At 38.8% G+C, this 20,908-nt stretch overlaps 1 protein-coding gene across 2 annotated transcripts in view; it reads left to right on the top strand.

Moving 5' to 3' along the window:
• Nucleotides 1-20,908, top strand: part of NELL1 (neural EGFL like 1) — a 300,065-nt gene that overhangs the window by 73,418 nt on the left and 205,739 nt on the right. For both annotated transcript variants that reach the window (XM_059848303.1, XM_059848302.1), the window contains exons 10-12: nucleotides 1,706-1,779; nucleotides 8,360-8,459; nucleotides 17,228-17,356. In XM_059848303.1, the coding sequence (XP_059704286.1) occupies nucleotides 1,706-1,779; nucleotides 8,360-8,459; nucleotides 17,228-17,356 (303 nt within the window). The remainder of the gene's footprint in view (nucleotides 1-1,705; nucleotides 1,780-8,359; nucleotides 8,460-17,227; nucleotides 17,357-20,908) is intronic.

Raw genomic sequence — 20,908 nt, 5'->3', positions numbered from 1 at the left:
GAATCGTACACTAACTGGCTTTCCAGTGTGTCCATTCTTTTGTAAAAAGCAGTCATGTCAGGAAAACAGACAGAAAGAAGGAAATGTCTCTCTTTCAAATTCTCCTAAAAATAGTTACTGGGATTCCTAATTTAAACAAAGCTTCCTCATCTGAAGTTTTCTTCAGAAGTGAGATCACAACAAGTAAGGCATAAAAACTAGGGCAGCTTTTGAAAAACAAAGAAAACCAGGATACCAAAAGGAAGTCGCCTCTTTTTAAATGCTTTAGTGATGATGAAAACTGAGTTAGCCTGAAAATTGTAAATCATTCTCTTTTTTTTTAAGAAATGAGCATTTTCACAAAGAGTCATTAGAAGCAAATTTATGTCTGAAGGTTTGTGAAGGTTGATCCAGCAGTTTCTTCTGCTAAAAATTTGGGAATCAATCTGGCTATGGCAGTTGCTGCTGTGGAACTGTTGGCATCACCTGTGAGGGGGACACACTTGCACCTGAGTGTTTCCCCTACCTGGGGATTCAGGTAAAACAGTCCTAGATAGAGTGTGTCCTTTGAGAACAGACTGCTCTGAACACTTGCACTGTGCAAGTGGCTTGACTCTCAAACCTTAAAGCACTGTTCAGTTGCAGCCTAGGATTCACTCCTTTTAGCTTTCCTTTCAGGGTCACAGGTCAGACTTTTAGTGGCCAAGTACAGAAAGAGCTGAACTGGCACAGCAGAAAGTTATTTTATCAGTGTTGAACATCGATCTGCTTTGTCATGTAGGGCATTTTTATAGTGGATACTTGATTTGTGTGAGATCGTAACAGTCCAGCTGCTCTCTTTAATTGATGGATTTACTGTCCTTCTCTGCAATTGGAATTTAGATGTGTAGTTGCATGGGGACTGTGATAATTCTGGTCATAACTGACCAAGCTGTTTGCTGCTGTGGCCCTGATGCCCGTTGCCTTCTTCATGGTGGCAGGAGTCCCAAGCCAGGTGACTTTGCCATGGAGTGAGCGAGCAATGATCACATGTTCCAGTCTGTGGGATCATTTGTGGAGCCACTTCTCTATGGCAGAAGGGTTAAAACTTCAGACAAGAGTTTTGCAGTAGGAGTTCTCAGTTTCCTGGGAAAATCCTACATATTTCATGTGTGCCTGAAGAATATTTTCCTGAAATAGATTTTTGCAGTTTGTTGATTCAGTAGTCATTCACTGCATCCGATCTGTTTGTGCAGTCCTCCAGTAAGTTGAAGAGTTCACCTCTGGGCCCACAGAAAATGTGAGGGCTTAATTGAAATCTGTACTTACATTGTTCCTGTGATGAACTGGATGCTAATAAATGTCTCCAGTTCTTGAAGTGAGTCATGAGGACCTCTAGTAACACAAATACTGTAACTCCTATGTCATGTTGGTAGTGAAAACATTTTCTATTGAATGATAATAGGTTATTTAGTCCAGGACATATTGATTATGCTCCTATTCCCTCTCTTTAATTTGGGTCAAGAGGCTACTTTCTCTCAAAATGAATTATTATTTGTTATTTTGTTTGTAATGATATGTGATACTGACTTCTGATGAAAGCAAAATGAATTGTATTTTTAATGTATTGATATTTTTTCAGGTTATGTGAATACTGGTTTTACTTCTTTGTTATACCTTGCATTTATTTGCTGCTTAAATACTGATTTAATGAATTTTTAATCTCCCTCCTCCTCTTGAATTACAGCAAAGTGTATCTATGGAGGCAAAGTGCTAGCAGAAGGTCAACGAGTATTAACCAAGAGCTGCAGGGAATGTCGAGTAAGTTTCAGTTGGATAAACCTTTCCTGTTTTTAAATGTATCTGTGGTGTTCAGAAGTGACAGTGAAAAGTTAGTGCATTTCTTTAGGCTTCCTTCATGCAAATGTGACATCTGTTGTCTTGAAAAAGGTGACCTTGAAGTCGCTGAAAGCTGCAAATACCAAAACAAGGCAGGAATATGACCCTTGCAGGATAAGAGAAATGTGGGCAAAATGATTTGGAAGAATGTTTTCTCTTAGCTCTGCTTTCATGAGCTTTAGAAAAAAGTACCAGCCTCTTGGGCAAATTACTTATTTCAGCCAAATTGCTAAAATTTGAAGCAACCTTCTTGTTATATTGTGTGAGATACTCTATGTTTTCCCTAGTATTGTTCAAACTGTATAGAACTCTTCTAATAATTGAGGTAAATTACAGAATATTGGAGCGGACCGAATTCTTTTTGGCAGATTCATGACATTTGGACAATGAAGTCAGTATTTAAGAGCTAAGGTGAATGGAGATCACCTTAGATCTGTTCAGGGAGTGTTGGTGAGTGTGCATTGGAAAAGATTACAGTGATCTGGTTATTGTTGTGCTTGGGGCTCAGTGTACAGAGTAGCAATTTTCTGTTTGCTAATGGAAATGGACAATAGCTGGTTGCAGATGTTGTGAAAACAGCTTGTTATGCAGAATTACTTGGCTGTTGTTCCTGTTGAGCTGTATGGGGTGCTCAGCACTGCCTGTGCAAATATGTGGGCAAGGTTGTTGCCTTGGAAGGCAGACTAAGATGCCTGTTATTTATAATATGACATAGGATGTTTATTTGAGAGTGGAAGTACATGTATAAAATGAGAACAGGAGTATTTTCAAGGTAAGTGAAACCAGAGAGGGTGATCTGAATTATACATGTGGAACTTCTCTGTGCTATAAATAAGAGTGTTATATTCATCATGTATTATATTCATAATACATTCAAGAAGATGAAAAGCAAATACCAGCCATCAAATTTCTGTCATTAGGAGTGAGTAAAATAATGAAAACAGCTTTTGTATTTTGCTTATTGTTAAAAGTAAAATGATATGGCAATGTTAATTACAGTAACATTGCAGTTGGTATTTGCATCTTTATTGACAGTATTGATAAATATTCAAAATGGCACCTGTGAATATTACACCATAAAAAAATCATTTAATGCATTCCTTCAGAAAAACCCCAACAAACTGAAGTTCTGTCCACAGCTGTGCTTCAACAGAATATTAAATCTCACTGGCCTGGGGAGAGTTTTTAAGAGGGTGCTTGCATCTGTTTCTGTGGGCTGATGTCTCTGTGCAGGAGGTTCATTCAGTGTCTTCAGCATGACCTCCTGAATCTGACCTACTTGTCTGCTGCCTCAGTTAGGAATGCTCCCTAGATGAAGGATGAATGGAGATGAGTCCAGCTGTGGCTGTGTCATTGTTTCCTGTCCTGTGTGGACAAGGTGTTGTGTGAGAAAAGGAAGGACTTTGTCATAGGGGAGGACCAGACAAACTTTAATATGGTTTAATTTTCCAGACTTGAAAAACTGACATCATGTTTTTAAAAGCTGCTGATCCGTGAAGGAATATAGTGGAGGGTACACATCTACTGTCAATGTAACAGTGTTGGTAAAGATAACATGAAAATCTTTGTGTCTGTAAAGGAGGAAGTGGAAAAATGTCAACAAGCTTAAATTGAAATTTCACATTTCAATTTTTATTTGATGATAGATTCCTTATTCTTTGCATAGGTACTGATGCAAACTTAAGAGGCTTTTAACTTGTATTGATTTTTCCATCTAAAAAAATAATGCTGCTGATGGATCCAGCTAGATCAAAGATTTTCTTTATCAGGCGGAGGGAGCTTTTTTTTAATTTTTCAAAACTAATCCAGACTAAAAATATTTATGATGCACATCCTCTTAACCGTAAGCACAGATGTTATACATGAACAACCATTCCCAGCTGGAATCCTGCCCACAAACACTCTTTAGATGAATCTGCAAAGACAAAATGAGCACCCAGGTATTTCTAACAATCACAGAACAGTCCAGACTGGAAGGGACCCCCTGGAGGTCATCTTGTCCACCTCTCCTGCTTGGGCAGGGTCACCTGCAGCCAGCTGCCCAGGACCACGTCCAGATGGCTGTTGGGTATCCCCAAGGATGGAGACTCCCCAGCTTCCCTGGGCAGCCCCACACTGCAGGAGTGTTTCCTGATGTTCACCTGGGCCCTGCTGGGTTTCACTTTGTGCCCGTGGGCCCTACTCCTGTCACTGGGCACTGCCTGGCTCCATCCTCTTGGCACCCTCCCTCTGGGGATTTGTGTGTGTCTCTAGGATCCCTCTGAGCCTTCTCCTCTCCAGCCTTTCCTCCTGTGAGATGCTCCAGTCTGTTATTTATCCTCATGGTCCATGGCTGATCTCTCCCAGCTTTTCCATCTCTCTCTAGGGGTGAGAAGGCCAGAGAATGCAAGTGTGTATGAGCTTTTGATAACTCACCTTCCTGCATTCAATAAGTGTTTGATTTTTTTGTTTGTTGGTTTGTTTAGGGCATTTTTTTTGTTTCACCCATATGGTGGTGTGGGCCATTGAATGTCAATGGAAAGATTTTTGGAACTTTTTGTGGAGTGGGAATTTGCAGTTGATCAGCTGCCTGTGAATGAGATGATGCCTGTTCATAAACAGGTGACATGCTTGACAGCAAAGGGTACCAAAATAAATGCCTCTTCATTAATGCTGGGAGCAGGCAGTCACAGTGTGCCATGCAAGATGGACAGGACAGGGCCCACAGCTTTCAGGAAGGCTGACTAAAAATTTTTTTATAAAGATAAGGAACAATGTACTTCTTCAGAGTGACAACTGAGACTGCTGTTTGAAACTGTGTCCTAAGAGACTGATCAATACCAGCTTGTTGTGGCTTAGGAGTGATACTCTCCTGCATGTGGTGCTTTCCCTGAAACCACATCTCTCACTTCCCTGGGTGGGATGGAGAGAACTGGAGGCACAAAAGGTAAATATCATAGGCTGAGGTAAGAACAGTTAGCTGTTCTTATCTGGAATCTGTTCATTACTGGAATCAGCAAGGACATAAGAAAATAAGCAGTAACTGCAATAATAGTAATGACAAAGTGTACAGGGAAGAGGTGATGCTTTCACAGGGAACAACAAAACCTGGCTGCTCCCTCTGGACCCCAGCAACCCCACCTCAGAGTGAGGTGCTGTAGAATAATCTCCTGTCCTGGCCATGCCCCTCCTGGCTGCTGCAGAGATCAACCCTGTCTTGTCTGGAACCAGGGCAGAGATAAATTCAGACAGGAAAAAAAACCTCACCAAAATTGCCTTATCTGAAATCTTGCAAATAATTTTCAAAGCCCATCATGTAAGATGAGCGGTTTATTGTTTGGATTTCCACTGCATGTCACTGATTTGGCTTACATCCAATCTTTTTTTTAAAATGTACTTACCTTGGTAATTACAAGAAATTTAATTATCTTATTGTAAATTTTTGACTCTAGATCTCATTCTTTGTGGATTGTATGTCACAACGGAAGCTTGATATATTTATTCCAGAAAAATGTCTTTTTGACATCTATTTCTATTCACATTCTATGACTGCTACATATGTGAATTGAATATAAAAAGGAATAATTTTTCTAAGGCTGCCTGAAGCAATAATTCTGAAGTGTGAACTCTTCTTACTTATCTCAGTGGATAAAATCTGAAATCTGATGATGATAATTCTTATAATTGGATCTGTACTAGTTTATAACAAATTAGTTTTAACCCAAAGAATACTCAACATGGAAATGTTTTAATTGTTTTAAAACTTAATTACAAATAAGTTTAATTTGTTTTCCCAAGATGCAAATTCTGCAGAAAATAGAAGACTTAAGGAAATAGAATCTTACTGTCATTAAATTAATGGAATTCTCAATTTGTGTTGTTTAATCTCCTTGTGAGTCACTAAAGAAGCAGTGAGCTTGGAATAAATTTGTCTTTAGCTTTTTTGACTCATCCTGACACCCATTTGACTTTCATACCGTTTCTTGCCATATTTTTCTGGCCAGATTTATTGTCAGTCAACCCTTTTTGTTGGTATGCTGACATACTTTACTCTTTCTGCTGTAATTGTCCTGTCTGAGCTTAAATAGGCAATGAGTTACAGCCAGAGCTGTTCCAGCTGCTTGTTTGATAACGTGATAGTAAGTGATGGCTCAGTGTCTGCTTCTTTCATCACCTTTGATCCTGCAGTTGCACAGACAGCCGTGGGGGATTCCTGCCTTTCCCCTGTGGAAGTGAGATCAGGAGGAGCCTGAACGCCTCCATTAACTTCACTGCTCTTGCTCTGATGATGTGTGCCCTCTGTGCCGCTGTAGGGAGCTGCTTTTTCTTACAAAAAATAAGAAAAGCAGACTCCTGTGGGGTTTTTTTAGCATTATTCACGACAGCCACTGGTGCAACTTGCCAGTGAAGGCAATTGGCCCTGCTTAGCCTGGAGGTTGCAATGGCAGGGGCAGTGATGGGTTGCAGAATTACAGATTTGCATTCCCTGGCTCACTGCACTTCTCAGCTGGAAGTTCTGCAAGCTGCTGGGCACCTCGGGCACATCATTTGTGCCTTGTAGACTCAGCAGGCATTTCCTCAGGGTGCAGGGCAGCTGGAGGCTGTGAGATCTCCTTCTGGAGCCTGCAGGGGCAGAGCTGAGTTGGTGTGGTGAGGTGGAGTGGCAGGGCTGGTGACCAGCAAAGGTTTTTCACCTGACTGAACCAGTGCTTTGGTGTGCTGTGGCTCAGTGTTGTGTAGCCATGAGAGCAAGCTTCTGCACTGCATGTTTCTTCATGCAGGGTGCACTCACAGGTAATTTCAATATCCTCTGTCAAAGTCATGTGTCTGGTTGTCACTGTGATATTTTCTGAAAAATCCCAGGATTTCTTCTCCTGAGAAGCTGAGAAGCCTCAGAAAATAATAAAACCAATCATTTTCTGATTGCTTCTTCTGTGTTTGCTGCGTTGGAATGTGGTCTGGAGACCATTTACCAACAGGTCAATGTCTGATTGGTTTGATGTGATTTGTTTTTAGTTAATGGCCAATCACCATCAGCTGTGTCAGACTCTGAGGAGTCAGCCACGAGTTTTTATTATCATTCTTGTTAAGCCTTCTGTCTGTATCCTTTCTCTTTCTTTAGTGTAGTTTTAGTATAGCATTCTTTTAATATAATATCACCTTCTTAGAACATGAAGTCAGATTCTCTCACCTCACAAACACCACATCTGGTCCTTCAGATTATGAGAATGATCACTTTAATGAGGTTTTGTCTAATTTTTGGTATTGGTTTTCCTCTGCTTTCCTAGCCCTAGATATGTTTGGATCATATTTTTAAACTTGTCTCTGCAATCATGATAGCTGGAAAGTGAAATTTCTCCATTTGAGGAAAGCAGAAATTCTTATTCCACCTTTTTGTTCTGACATCTGAGATGTCATGAAAAATCTTCTGGGAGGAGTGAGGAGTAGACTGATGTTAAAAAGGGGTTTTGGCAATGTAGCAGGCTGCTTGCTTTCTTAGTGGAGTTTCATAGCTTGGAAAATGAGATTGCTCAGGTGTGGACAGTCCTGTGGGGTACTTACTGTAGTTCCTACTGAGCAAAAATCCCAGTTGTTAATTTTTGCACCACTTGCTAGTTTTCAGTGATGGCATAGCTGCAGAAGGGGTGCTGAAAGAGTAAATTATGGGATGAAGAAGGCTGGAGGGGGGGATAAGGTAAAAGAGGAGGCTGTTTTGGGACAAGGTGTTAAGAAACAATGAACTAAGTGCTGGAGAGCTGTTTGGTCTGGAGACATATTGAGGCTGATCTGCTGGATGGGAGAAGATGGAGTAAAATTTGGTGGAAAAACCTCCCCATGAAGGCTCTATGTCTGTGATTACAGACAGTTTCTACCAGCATCTAGACCTCTTATCACAGTCTCATTCTAAATCTAGAAATCAAAATTATAGCAATGTCTTTAGCTTGATTTTTCCACAGCAGTTTCTGTAGGGTTCTCTCAAGATGAGCCTTCTTCTCTGAAGGATCTAACTTTGGAAATAAGGTGATCAGGAATTCTAAAGAACAGACTATTGGACACGAGAGAACAGCACAACACTTGAAAATACTGGTCTTGCTATGTAAATTGGGGTTGAATAATTTATCAGTGAAGTATGTGGAGTGGGAAATAAGAGGAATAAAGCTCAGATTTGCAGAAAGCAGGAAAACTATCTTTAAGCTGCAGTGAAATTCCTAAATTCCTTCAAATACTTGAAAAGAAGACTACTATACTTTGAGACTACATATTTGGTTAAACTAGTATAGAATTTTGAGCTGAAGTGCCTTGTCTTTTAATTTTTTTTTTTTTTTATGCTGGGCAGAGAAATGCACAGTAGATTACTCCAGATTTGATGTTATGATGGAACAAATGAATTTAACTTGCTTCTTGCTAATTTACCAGTGTTGTTACTGGAGATTACTAGTGCTGTGGATGGAAAAGTATGTGATCCTTGCCATTGCATTTGTTTTCACCCATGTAATTTTTTAAAAATGTTGTTTATTTTCAGAATGGAGTTTTAGTCAAAGTAACAGAGACCTGTCCACCACTGAACTGCTCAGAAAAAGATCATGTCCTTCCAGAGAACCAGTGCTGCAGAGTTTGTAGAGGTAAGCCAGCTTGGAAGGGGTAAAAGTTGTTGGTTCAATAGGGGAATACATTGAGAAGAGCAATTGCTTTTTAATAGGATATTAAGTAAGATAAGGATAAAACCAGTCTGTGATACTCCTTTGGTTAGAAGACTTAGCAGATATAAAGCTGTAATTGAACTGAATTAGGCAGAAGGAGGGAGGAAAGGAAGAGCTGGAGGAGAAAGGAACCAAGATCTCCTATTAAAAGGATGCTGTATTTGAAAAAGAAATATATTTTGTTCCTTAAACCTGCAACTGTGGGGTTTTGAAAGTGTTTTTTCAAGGTCTCTATTTTAAAATCTCAAAACCAGCATTAAGATTCTAGTCTGATGGATATTAGGAGGTTGGTTTAGATCTGAGCACTCTCAGGACTGATTTATGAATTAAGCTGGACAATGAAATAGTACCAATGCAAACCAAAAGTTAAAAAATTAATGCTAGAGCCCAGAACCTCATTTTTCCTCCTTCCAGAGGATATTGAGATGCAGGTTCCTCTTCCTTTCAGCTCTGTGAGTCCTGGTTGTAGGCTGGACCAGACTGAACAGGCAATAACTAAAATCTTAATTGAGGAAATGCCCTTAATGAGGAACGTGCAGGTATCACAAGGTTAAGGCTTGAGCAAGCCCTCTTTTTGAAATGTGTTCTAATCAGTGAATTGCTGGGTGAATAACCCTTCCCTGTGCATTGTATCTCTGTTCCTCATCTCTCCCTTGGTGCTGAGTCTCAGTTGAGCTCAAGGGGAGCCTGGTCTCTCAGGACTCATGTGTCAGCCTTTGGTGATGCACCTCAGAGATTCAAGCAGGATCTGTGCCAAATGAGCATCAAACATTTGCAGGCTTAGATGGTTATTGAGGTCTGCTGGAATATTTGTCTTGCCTGTGTATAAATTCTTCCAGTGCCATTGCAGATGGCAATGAAGGGGCTCTGAACCTCTCCCTCTGCCAGTAAGTATAAATGAGTAAATATGCATGGTTAAATATTTACTGAGGCCTTGAACTCAAAACCACATGCATGTGGTTGCAGGGAGCAGCATGTTTGAGACTCCCTGTTGGGTCATGGTCTGAGAATATACACATTAATTTTTTTCAGTAGTTTCTAGAAACATCTGCAACTATTTAAACAAGCAGTAAATGATGCTTCTCTGTCCCTCAGAGGGCTCGATGTCTTAATGATACTTCTTAACAGATGGCCCAGTTTGATGTAGTGCAGTACTGAAAAAGAATGCATTCATTACTTAAAAGGATTAGAAATATGAAAGCTTCAAAGTTGATGGAAGATAAAGTTCCATAATTATTCACTTCCATATTATTGTTACTGATAGGTCCTCTTTTTAGATATTCATTCCCAAACTGGCTTCATTATTTATAATATAAGATGAATATGTATATTTATGAGTTGGTCTCTAGAAGCAAGGGAAGAAATTGTATTTTCCCTTCCCAGGAATTCTGGTACATGATGCATTCAGTTTGACATATTAAACTTTCACTTCAGTTCTGCTTTATCTGACTACTGAAACAGTACCTCCTCTTTTTGTATTTCATCGTGGCTTTTTAAAATTCTTTTGAAAATGATGCCTAAAGATGTGATTAATTTTGTCAACTTTACAAAGGCATAAATTCAATTTAGCACTCGTAAGTTGCTTTTTATATCTTGAATTAGAATATATGCAGCTTGACACTTTGCTTCAGTTGCATCAACCCAAAGGTGGTAGTATATAATTTTATCATGTGCTGTTGTTAAAAATGGATATTTATTAGGAATTCTATATTTGGTCTGGGTTTTATCCAGCAAAAAGGTGTTCTCTGATATGACAAGCAGGCCACAGTAACTGATCCAGTCCTGTGCCAACATATCCTTTACTGGGAAAGGATGGATTGCTTCTCTTGTTTGCAAGACTGACTTCTTTCAGAGACTTTATTCAGCTTCTTTTTGTCTCAGCCAAAGTAGCAAAGAAGACATATTGTAATAACTGCTGTCCTGAGTAAGCAGAATTATTTGTTGGAAGGCCACACAGATCATTTGCACATCATATGCAAATTCCACATTGTATGAATGATGATGCAGGTAATTTGTTGCATTAGTCCTTGGCTAAGCCATAAGTTATTCAACACAATATTTAGCAAGCATTACTAGCAATGTTAAATAAGAACATTATTTCTGTTTTAAGTTTATCAGTGCATGTTAGTGACTGCTAGGTTTTGGGCTTTCTAGCAATTTGTGTGTTTTTAGTGTTTATAGTTTTGGAAACAGAAGACTTCTACTGAATTTCACATTCTGTAGAATTATAGAATATATTTGCTGAATTGGGCAAGGGTGAAAGGGTTGCATCTTGTGCTTTTCTAGCTGCAGCAAAGGAGTTTCCATTTCATGAAAGGATAAACAAGAGGGGATCAGCAGAAGGAAAGAAAACCACAGAAATACAAAATCTTCATGACGCTGACTGAAGTACATCCCACAATAACAGCTGAGTGCCATAGGTTCTGCAGGGTAAAACATAAATCTGTGGTGTTTATGGAGATGGAAATTGTGAGTCAGCAAAGAAAAGAGTTGAATACTGTTATGTGCAGAGCTGTGGGCTTCCTAGATAGTCATTATTGCTTGTAAATGGTAGGGAAAATAAAGACAGCAAATAATGCCTGCTCTTCTTCAGGCTTGCCCCATGAGTTTATAGTACAGCCGAAGGTAATGATATATTGCTAAGAGGCAATTTCTAGATTTCAGGGAAGTGGTTGTGTGAGGTGTACAGCAAGGTTGAGAGTAGTATGGAAGAGCTCTGCTTTAAAATGACAGTTTATTTTTGTGATTTCATGTACTGAATGCATAAATGGACCTCGTCACATCTGTATATGGGATCTATCCTTGGTTGTTATGGAGAGTATATCCAGTTTTTCCTTTCATCTCCATGCTTTAATAGAAATGTCTGCTTAAACTATGTGGCCACTTTATACTTTCCAGCAGGACAATGTGGTGTTATTAAACTGTCTTTTAGGCTTACAGAAAATTTAGTTAATTTTCAAGTTTCACAAAGAATCGTGTCACAAAATAAATTTTTTGCTACTTTTGAGAATCACTCATTTTTCTTATAGCATGCCAGCTACATTTTTTATAGCCCAGGGACAAAACTAATATAAAAAACAGTGTCATGAAAGTGTTTTATTGTTCCCTTTAGCTGTTTTTCTCCTTGCCAAAGACAGTGTATAATTTTGAAAGAGTGGATTTTTTTTCTCTTTTGCATGAGTGATTCAAATAAAACTTCATGAGAGAATTTTTATGTTGTTATGCTGGCAATTTTAAATACGTAAAAATAGCCTTAACAGCCTTAGCAACTTCAGATGTGCTCTTCTTAAAAGAAGGAGTGTGATGAAATAATGAAGTAGTGAGAGTGGGGTTTTTTTTCTAGAGAAAATAATTATTTGCTGTTCTGCAGTATGGTGGGACTGATGGATTTAGATTGCCTGCTGACACTTGTTAGGGGCAAAGGGAGAATCTTATTGACGAGGTGAAGCCTAGATTTTACAGCAGGGAGCAGCATTAAATTCTGAAATTGGGGCTTCTGCCACCCTTCTTTGTGCTGCTTTGGGAAAGTTTTTAGTTTTTCAGTTGGAGGCTGAGAAGGCTCCTCAGTTGTGCACGTTTCTCATCTCTTCACGCCTGGCTGTGAAACTGAGATTTGACTCTTCAGAAATGGAATTTTTCCTGTTTATTGCTGTGAGGTAGGACTTATTTCAAGGTTTTAGATTTATTAAGATTTAATGGCAGTTGATAAATATGAATTAGTTTATTTTTAAACATAGTTGTAGCATTACTTAGGTTTTAGAGGAGCTTTCTATCTGAAAAAGAAGAAATCTTTTTAAGCTTGTTAGCCTGTGTAGTTACCATTATTCTATGGTCCACAGATAAGCACTGTCTAATAAGCTCTGCATTCCTAGAGCAGCTTGAAAGAATGTGTGGAGTTGCTGTTTTATGTCAGGCAACTGAGTTCTGTCCACAGTCTCTGAAGGTGTCAAAGCTGCTGTTCAAAGTGCTGCTTTGCACATGGCTCACTAAAACCTGATCCAGATCATGGAAAGACATAATTGGTAATGCAAATTTTAACACTCTTCCATGACTTCTCCCTCAGATTTACCTTACATCTTTATATTGTGACTGTGGGGTTAAATCCTAACAGTAGAAAAGATTTTGAGATTGAAACTACCTTGGAGTTCTGAACATTGCTGATGCTTTAACAGAAGCATTATATCAATTTTTGTTTTCACATTTAGAGATTTCTCAATATAAGACAGTGAAATGGAGGATATCTTGAAGAGCAAGAGAACAGGGGTTTTACAGATTTTGATGTGAACAGCTCAGGCTATTGTAAGAAATATAGAAAATTGTACAGAAGTTAGAAGGAAACCCTCAGAAACAAGGAGAGGCACATCAGTGTTGACCATAAAAAAAGTAGGAAGAGATGTGGGTCTAGAATGTTTTGATTGCAGCTGAAGTCTTGAATGAGTTCTTGCATTTTCCAATCAATAATTAAGCCAAATTACCAAGTGTGTGAAAAACTGGATGCCAGCACGAAACAGCTTAGTGTGCTGCTCTGCACAAGCAGGTTCTGGTAACCATAACTTGGAAGATGCTGCTTGGAAAAAATGACAGCAATGTTCAGGTGTCCCAAAATGGAATAAATTTTTAATTTGAGATATCTGACTTGAGGCCAATAAGGCCTACCCAGTTGTGCAGTTCCTGATGCTGCAGAAGTGATGGTTTTTATGGCTGCTAGCATGTGTCTGGTTCTTTTCCTAATTGTCTTAGTACATTTATTCATGGTCATTCTATATTCAGAATGAAGGAGTAGAAAGAAACTTGTATTTCTCAAGAAAAAGATGGAGCAAACATTTCAGCAGCTTTGATGAAGGAAGAGAGCAATGTTATCAGAAATGTCTGGGGAATGAACAGAGGTCATCAGACCTATCAAAACTCTAAACACACTCTTCAATATTTCATTCCCCTGGTAGTATCTAATTGTGTTTTGAATGACTTTGAAGGGCAGTTGTGCACATTTATGACTTTGTGTGTGTGTGCAGGGAAGATGGTTTCTGGCATCTGTTCTGAATGCATTCATCTGTAATTTTAATTCATACTTGCCTTGTCATCTCTGCCAGCCTGAAATTCGTTAAGATTATCAAAACTGTTTAAGATTTTCTGTGGTTTTGTTAGATCCTCTCCAATTGCCTGCTTGCTGTGATGATTCTATTTTAAGCCATTCTTATATTTAGAGAGGAGCTGACTATCTCAGATAAGCCTTTGCTGAATATTCTGAATGAATTGTTACTTTGGCTGGGCAGTGGAGATGTGTGCCCTCTGCTATCTCCCACCCATGTGAGATTCAGGGATCCCACTGCAGGATCAGTGGGTGGGTTTGCCATCTCTCTAGGTATTTTTAAGGAATCCTGTCAGCCCTTTCACACCAAAGAATTAATAAAAATCTTGTGCTGGGGAGAACTTGGACCAATATCTAAGAAATCCAAGATATCCAAATTCCTTGACACGCATCTTTTGGCTCTCTTGAAGTGCTAATTCTGCATTTTTGCTGGGGGGGGAGGAAAAAAAAGAAATATCTCTGGGAAAACCTCTGATCCAAGCAATGGTGTACTTTTTCTGACAGAGGCACAATGAACCCTTGCTCTTCTGTTCTCTCAAGTACATTTTTTTCCTGCTGGTTAACCTTAAATTACAGTTGTTTTGTAAAAGCTTGGTGACATAAAATGTTGTAGCACCATGTGTGCTCTTAGCAGGAAAGGCTTCCACTATCCACTTACAGGGGTATTGAAGAAGTTTGCTGAAATACTAATGGAAAGTGGAGTCACTTCTAGGCAGCAGTTTTAACAGATAGGAAGCAGTGTTTCACAGGTCTTTTTGTAATAATAAATGCCAAGGCAGTCTAGAGGCACAGTGGATGTTCTATGGTTGTGTATTCCTAATGACAGGAGAAAAAGGGAATGTCTTTTAGAGTCTTTATTTTCTCAAGTTACAGAACTGGAGTTACTTTTAAAACTTAATTTTAAAAAATAAACATTGAAATGAATTATTAAAATCATTAAAACTATTATTTAAATATAAAATAGGTGTTAAAATAATTCTTTAGATTTTTTAATGTAATGCTCTTTTAATAGCCTTCAGGCTTGAAAACCTGATTCTGGATGGAGGCTGTTAATATTTGAGTTGATAAAGGAAACAAAATCAATGCAGATTTTTCCAGAGATTTTTTTAAAAGCAGGTGACAGCTCTCGTGGCAAAAAATGGATAGGTAAGGTAGCCATCATATCTACAGATAGGTTTCAGAGGTGGCAAATAAACAATAAAGAATTCACAGGGCTGTGATGTGAAAAATAATCACTGGCTTGTGCTTGGGACAAAGTGCTGTTAGAGTGGTGGATCTGGGACCTGGGACTTGTGATTAGAGTTAACTCTAATCCACCAACTTGTCTTACATTTGCCATCAGCTGATCATAAGGTAAAATGTTGACTCACTGGGATAAAAAGAGCCTGGAAACAGAATTTTGTTGCAGAAAGTTGCATGATGCTGCATTCCAGCTCTCTTGTAACTAAAGCATACTGCTAAAGATGGAAGTTTTTTTACAGGTTTGGATGAGAGGGAAATTGAACTAAACATAAACTAAATACCCTGAGACAGAGTAACAACCCATGTGATATTTTCAAACTGCCTAGCTCAATTCCCTGCTATGTTACAGAGGTTCTGACCCAATAATAATCAAATCAAGCTCATACTGCATATGAGCTCAGAGGAGAATTATTGTTCTAAAGAAGCAGGAAACAGACTAGGATGTCATAGACTTAGGGGAAATCAAAAAAAATATTATAAAACTTATTGTCTCTTGGATGTTATCTGGAATGCCAGTAGAATAGCAATCCTGGAGGGGAGCATAAATCAGATGCTGAATGGGGAAGTCTGAGGAGATGGGTTCCAGTGTTCAGTTTCAATTATAGTTAGAAAGGCAAAAATGAGAAGTCAAATGCTGTGATTGCATAAATGGCTGAAGCACCCTGTTTTACCAGTCTAAAATGTACCTGGGCTTCACAAAGCTGGATCTGGAATACTTGAGTTGCTTTTACCAGACTGTGAAATGAGTAAAGACTAGAAGGGATAACTGAAGTTTTCATTTAGGGAATTGGTTCTTTTTCTCAAGCTGGATTACAATGAAAGAAGGAGCCAGCTGAGCACAAGGAAGATACCTTGGTTGTTAATAAAATGAATTTGAACTTTAAGTGTAGAATTGGATGTTGACAGTGCTAACAAGTGTTAACATTTAAAAAAATTACCTCAGAACTCAACATTAGATGATCAGACACATAAATCTGGAGTGCAGTAAGCTGGCACGACCTGAGTGTTAAATTAGTAGACAAACAAAGTGTGTGTGTAAAAATACATTAAAATATGATGTCAAAGCAAGGGATAGACAACTAAAAATATATTAAAATATGATATCAAAGCAAGGGACATGAATAGAGACCTAAATCTGGCATTTAGATATTAAAGTCTGGGCTGTGTTTTTTTGGTTGTTTTTAGGGGTGTTAGGAAGTTTGTGATCAATGAAGGAGAACTTTTAGTTTGCTCCTTTATGACCAGAAAGAACTGGCAGAAACTGTTCTGGTATTCAGATGAGCACAAGCTGGAATACCAATAGATGATGCTATGTGTGGGTTTCTGCTTTTCCTCCTTCCAGGACAGAAAATGGATACAAAATAGGATTTACCTAAGAGACTGCTTATAGATCTCAAACAAATAGAAATGGACTCTTGGATATTAATAGAGAAAATCCATAAAACATCCCAGTGGAGGGAGGAAAAAAAAAATCCTGTTGTCAAATTCTGTAAATTATTTCTTAACTTGCAGCGGAGTGCCTTTAGAGATGAAGTTACAATTACTTTCACTTTAGACCTAAGCAGAGAAAGATGTTAGCATGTCTCTGAGAAATACTAAAAATCAGAAAGAATTTCAGCCACTTGTACCTTTACAGAAGAAGGTGGGGAAGTTCATCCTATTTCTAGAAATGACTGTAAGGAATAAGAGAAATTGTTCACAAAGAAATTACTGAGAACTTGTGTGAAGGAAAAAGGAGAAATTAATAAAAATTCCCCTTGATAGAACATGATGCATGGAATAATTATAAACTGGAGAAACAATTGAGCTGGTTTTTGATGACAGAATTATAAGGCAGTGTATGAGGTTGCTTTGACTACCACTACAATTTTGTGCAGTGTCTCATTTTGGTCTACTAAAAGCACACGTGGCTATGCATAATAAGAGAATTTTGGGGGCTTTTTTTCTTATATTACACTTCATTGTCCTTTTGATGTAATTTATATTAGCATTGCACTTCCTGACAATCAGAGGCTTAATGCTACGTGGGTTCAGTAGAACAGTAATGAATTGTCATTGCTTCCTGCTTTGGAGTTGTCTTTTTTCCTGAATAAAACCAGTCATACTAATATCTTTTCAAAGAAAATGGTTTTTCTGAGAATGAATTGATGGAGGAATCCAAAAAGCCTGGGTACACCAATACATTTATAGAGAGAATTTGGAATGTGAAATGCTTGAGTTTTTTGAGTGATACAGTCCATGTAAATACCTGAACATCTACAGTCAATGTAAATACCTGAACATCTACAGTCAATGTAAATACCTGAATATCTGAACTAAGCATGTTTTAAAAGCCTGTTGTGTGTTCCTTCTATTTTAGGCCATAACTTCTGTGCAGAGGGGCACAGGTGTGGTGAAAACTCAGAGTGCAAAAACTGGAACACAAAAGCCACTTGTGAATGCAAGAATGGTTATCTCTCTGTCCAAGGGGATCCTGCATATTGTGAAGGTAAATGAAATATTCAAAGACCCATTCCCTGAACAACTTATTCAAGAACATAATGTAAAATAAATGGTAGGTGAATGCACTTCATTGCCAAGTTCAGTTTGATGGTGAATATCACAGGGACCCTTTTTGTACTCATGAATAGGGGTTGAAGGTTGCAGGTGGTGCTGGGCCCCCCTGCCTGGAGGTGTATTGCACTGTTGCAGTTGTGTCTTTCTGCACCACAGTCATGCTGTCAGGACAAATTTCAAACCACTGTTTTTCAGACAATAGCACCTACCTTCTAAAATGCTTTTTTGAGAACAGTGTCTCCATAAGATGCATTAATTTAGGAGGTGGGAATTGTGCAGGCAATTGTGAGAATGGTAAGTGTGAAGGAGTGCTGTGGCTGGGATATAAAAATGATGACCTGCAGTCCTTCCTGAAGCACTTCTGTGGGACAGGTACTTTACTGAAATGGTTTTCCTATGGCACATAAGAGACCTATTTCTGAGAACATTGCAGCTGAGGTAGTTCTGTTCATGTGTTATGCCACCACAGCAATGAATGCAGCAGAGTATTACTCTCCTTTTTGTTTCTCAGTGTTTTCTAGAGCTTGTTATTCAGAGCTGTGATGTACTTAAAAAATAAATGGATGATTCAATGTGTACCACGTTCCTTCCTGCCTTTGCATTGTGGGTTGGGTTTTTTTAATGCTCTTGTATGTCAGGCTGCAATATTTTATTTTTTGACCATCGTAGGAAGTTTTTGGGCTGCTCTGTAAAAAATATTTCCCTTGGTTGTTTTTGCAATAGTACTGGTGATGGAAGGGGATGGCACTTTTGACAAGCTGTTAAAATATAGCATAAGAATTGAAATATTGAGGACTAAGGATGAAAGAATAAAAAAAGCTGTGTGGGGATTGTGCTTAAATGATCCTTCATTCATAAAAGGGCTTTTTAGTGTATACAAGTAAACAGGATGGCTTGAAATAGCATTTTATAAATATGTTCAGTAAAGTGCAGCTTTAAGTCTTAGGGTATTTAGTAGTTTCTCTACAAATGTGAATTGGAATGGTCCTTTCAGTGACTGGAAAAATGGTTCCCACATGTGTTCTTAGAGGTAGGCAGCAGCTATATTGTGTATAGAGAGAAAGTTTTTTGGTACAAAAAACTGAACAACTGCTTTTTATGTACTGCAAGAACTTCTCAGACATCAGAGCTGTTTATCAGCTATGATACATAGCTGGGTTCTTCTTTGCTGTTTTAAATAATTACAGTGCTTAGTATTTCTAGTTACCTGGGCACAGACTGTCCCTTTTTTCTTCTCTGTAAAAAATTTAAACATCTTGACCCAAGCGATTTTGGAGATATTGGCCGTACGTTAGTGGTAGTGATGGTGGAAAAAAGAGCTTTTCTAAAGAAATGAGCAGGAATTGCAACCTACCTGGGTCTATGTTGCATAAATTTTTGGAAGGGCAAATTAAATCCCTTACTTCTGTGTGTGTGGGTGAAACATGAGGCAACAGAGCAAACAGCTGCTTGTGCTGTGGGATAGAGGAGAGGGTTGCTTTCTGCATTTTATGGAATTATATATTTGCTAGAAGGAGTGTACTTCTCTGGAGGTAACACAGGAGAGAGGCCTTGAGCAAGGGAGCTACAGACTGACAAATTGATTAGCCAAGAGGTGACTTCTTTCAACCCTGTGGAGAGCTTCCTTCCACTCCTCCTACCTCTGCTTTCTGCAGAATTTCCTTTTATGCCTCTCTAACCTCATTCCTCTCATCTACGTGTTTAATCTGCTAAATAGATCATTTCATAGCTGGCTGTACAATAGTCTCAAATGAATGGTGAAGCTGTGATTTAAACAAATGAGAGCCAAGGCACATGTCTGAAGGTACAGTTTAGCAGGAGGTTGAAATAGTATGGATTTTCTTTTACTGTTTTGAATTTCTGTGTGTAAGGATTAAATACTCAAAACACCTGAGCAACAAATACTAAACATACAAAACACCTGTGGCAGCAAGGAAGAAGAGCTCATGCTCAGCTGTAGCTCTGAATTTGTCTGTTTTTGCTAAGCCTTTCAACTCTGCACATGTAAGATTACTATTTCCTTTGAGAGGGAAGGTTAAATTATTTCAAACTTGTGATATGTGCTGGTAAGTGGCACCGCAGTTTAGAGTGCTCCAAATCATTAACCTGGAGCTTTCCAGATTTCCCATCTCTTCCAGGGTACTTGAAGTACTTGTGCATGTGAATTTTGATGTATATTATTGTTTTACCTTACATATGATTTTAATGTTATTTCTGCTTGCTCTTACTCACAGTTTTATCCTGCTGGAGTTTGGCATCATTTTCATTTTGTAAGATCTCTGAAGTATTGTGTTTGAGTCTGCTCTGCTTTTTGATAAGCATTTCTCTCTTTTTTAACTTTTCATAGTCACATTAGCAGTACAGTGGAAAAAATAATTAAAAAGATTCTAACTTTTATCAAAGAATTGGCATCAACAAATTTGCCAAATAAATAATTTAAACCTGAGAGGCTTTCACTATTCATTCTCAACAACTGCTTTTCAAGTATTTAGAAGCTTGTAATGTCAAGATAAGATAACCAGTCACTATATGCATTCCACTTTTGAAATGACAGATGTATTGGGGGAAGACTGTTTCTGAAGGCAAACGAGTCAATGAAGCTTGTGATGAATGAAGGAGATAAGTGGAGATTCTCTGTGTTATATAAAAGCAATATATTTTACTTAAAACCAGAAAAGTTGGGCTTTTTCTGATTTTCTGACATTTGGCTGCTTGGTTTGCATATAAGACATAATTACAGCACTGGTCCTTTGGAAAGAGATGTGTAGAAACCTTTCTATTAATCACGTGGTCTGAGGTGTACCTGTAGCTGTGGGTGCTTGGGCACAAGTGTTGAAGCAGTGTCCCCTGGTGTCACAGGTTTCATGATGGTTTGTGATCTCATGGTGCAAAAAAACCGACACGGTACAAGGGGGTTTGCAATGATAATCAAAACAATTGCACCTTTATTGAATGACCACAGCAAAATGTGATAGAGGGATTAAGGGAGAGAAGGAGATAGAGAAAGAGGGGAATGTAGCTACCAAATGCAGAGATGAAGTCCTTAGGTCCAGTCCAGTCGAGCCTGTTCCGTTGGGGAGATCTCAGAGATGCAGTCCATCTGGGCTCCAATTACACACTTTTCAATGGGGGGAAGGGGGATTATTTCAAAACTGACTCTTTTGTAAAAAGAATGGTGTTTGGAAAAGGGTACACACAGTCCATGTCTCAGTGGGCGAGGGCCATTGTTTTTGTGGTCCACTGCTCGCATCTGCAACATCCATCTTGCTTTGGTCAGCTCGCCACCCCCTGCACACCTCCCGGGGCTGGGGGCTCCAGTCCCAGTCTTTGGGGAGTGTGTGAGAGACCTTTTCACATGGGGATTTAATGTCTGGGTTTTTTCTCTGGTGGAGAGGCTTCTGTCATCTCAGCTTGTCTGTCACGGTGGTTGCAAACGAGCAAGAGGGGTCTTCTGTGGGGGACCACCCAAAACTCAGGAGAAGTC

The sequence above is a fragment of the Haemorhous mexicanus genome, chromosome 6 (genome assembly GCF_027477595.1).
Source record: "Haemorhous mexicanus isolate bHaeMex1 chromosome 6, bHaeMex1.pri, whole genome shotgun sequence".
NCBI classification, from domain to species: domain Eukaryota; kingdom Metazoa; phylum Chordata; class Aves; order Passeriformes; family Fringillidae; genus Haemorhous; species Haemorhous mexicanus.
The sequence above is the reverse complement of the archived record's forward strand: the minus strand, read 5'-3'. Positions and strand labels throughout refer to the sequence as shown.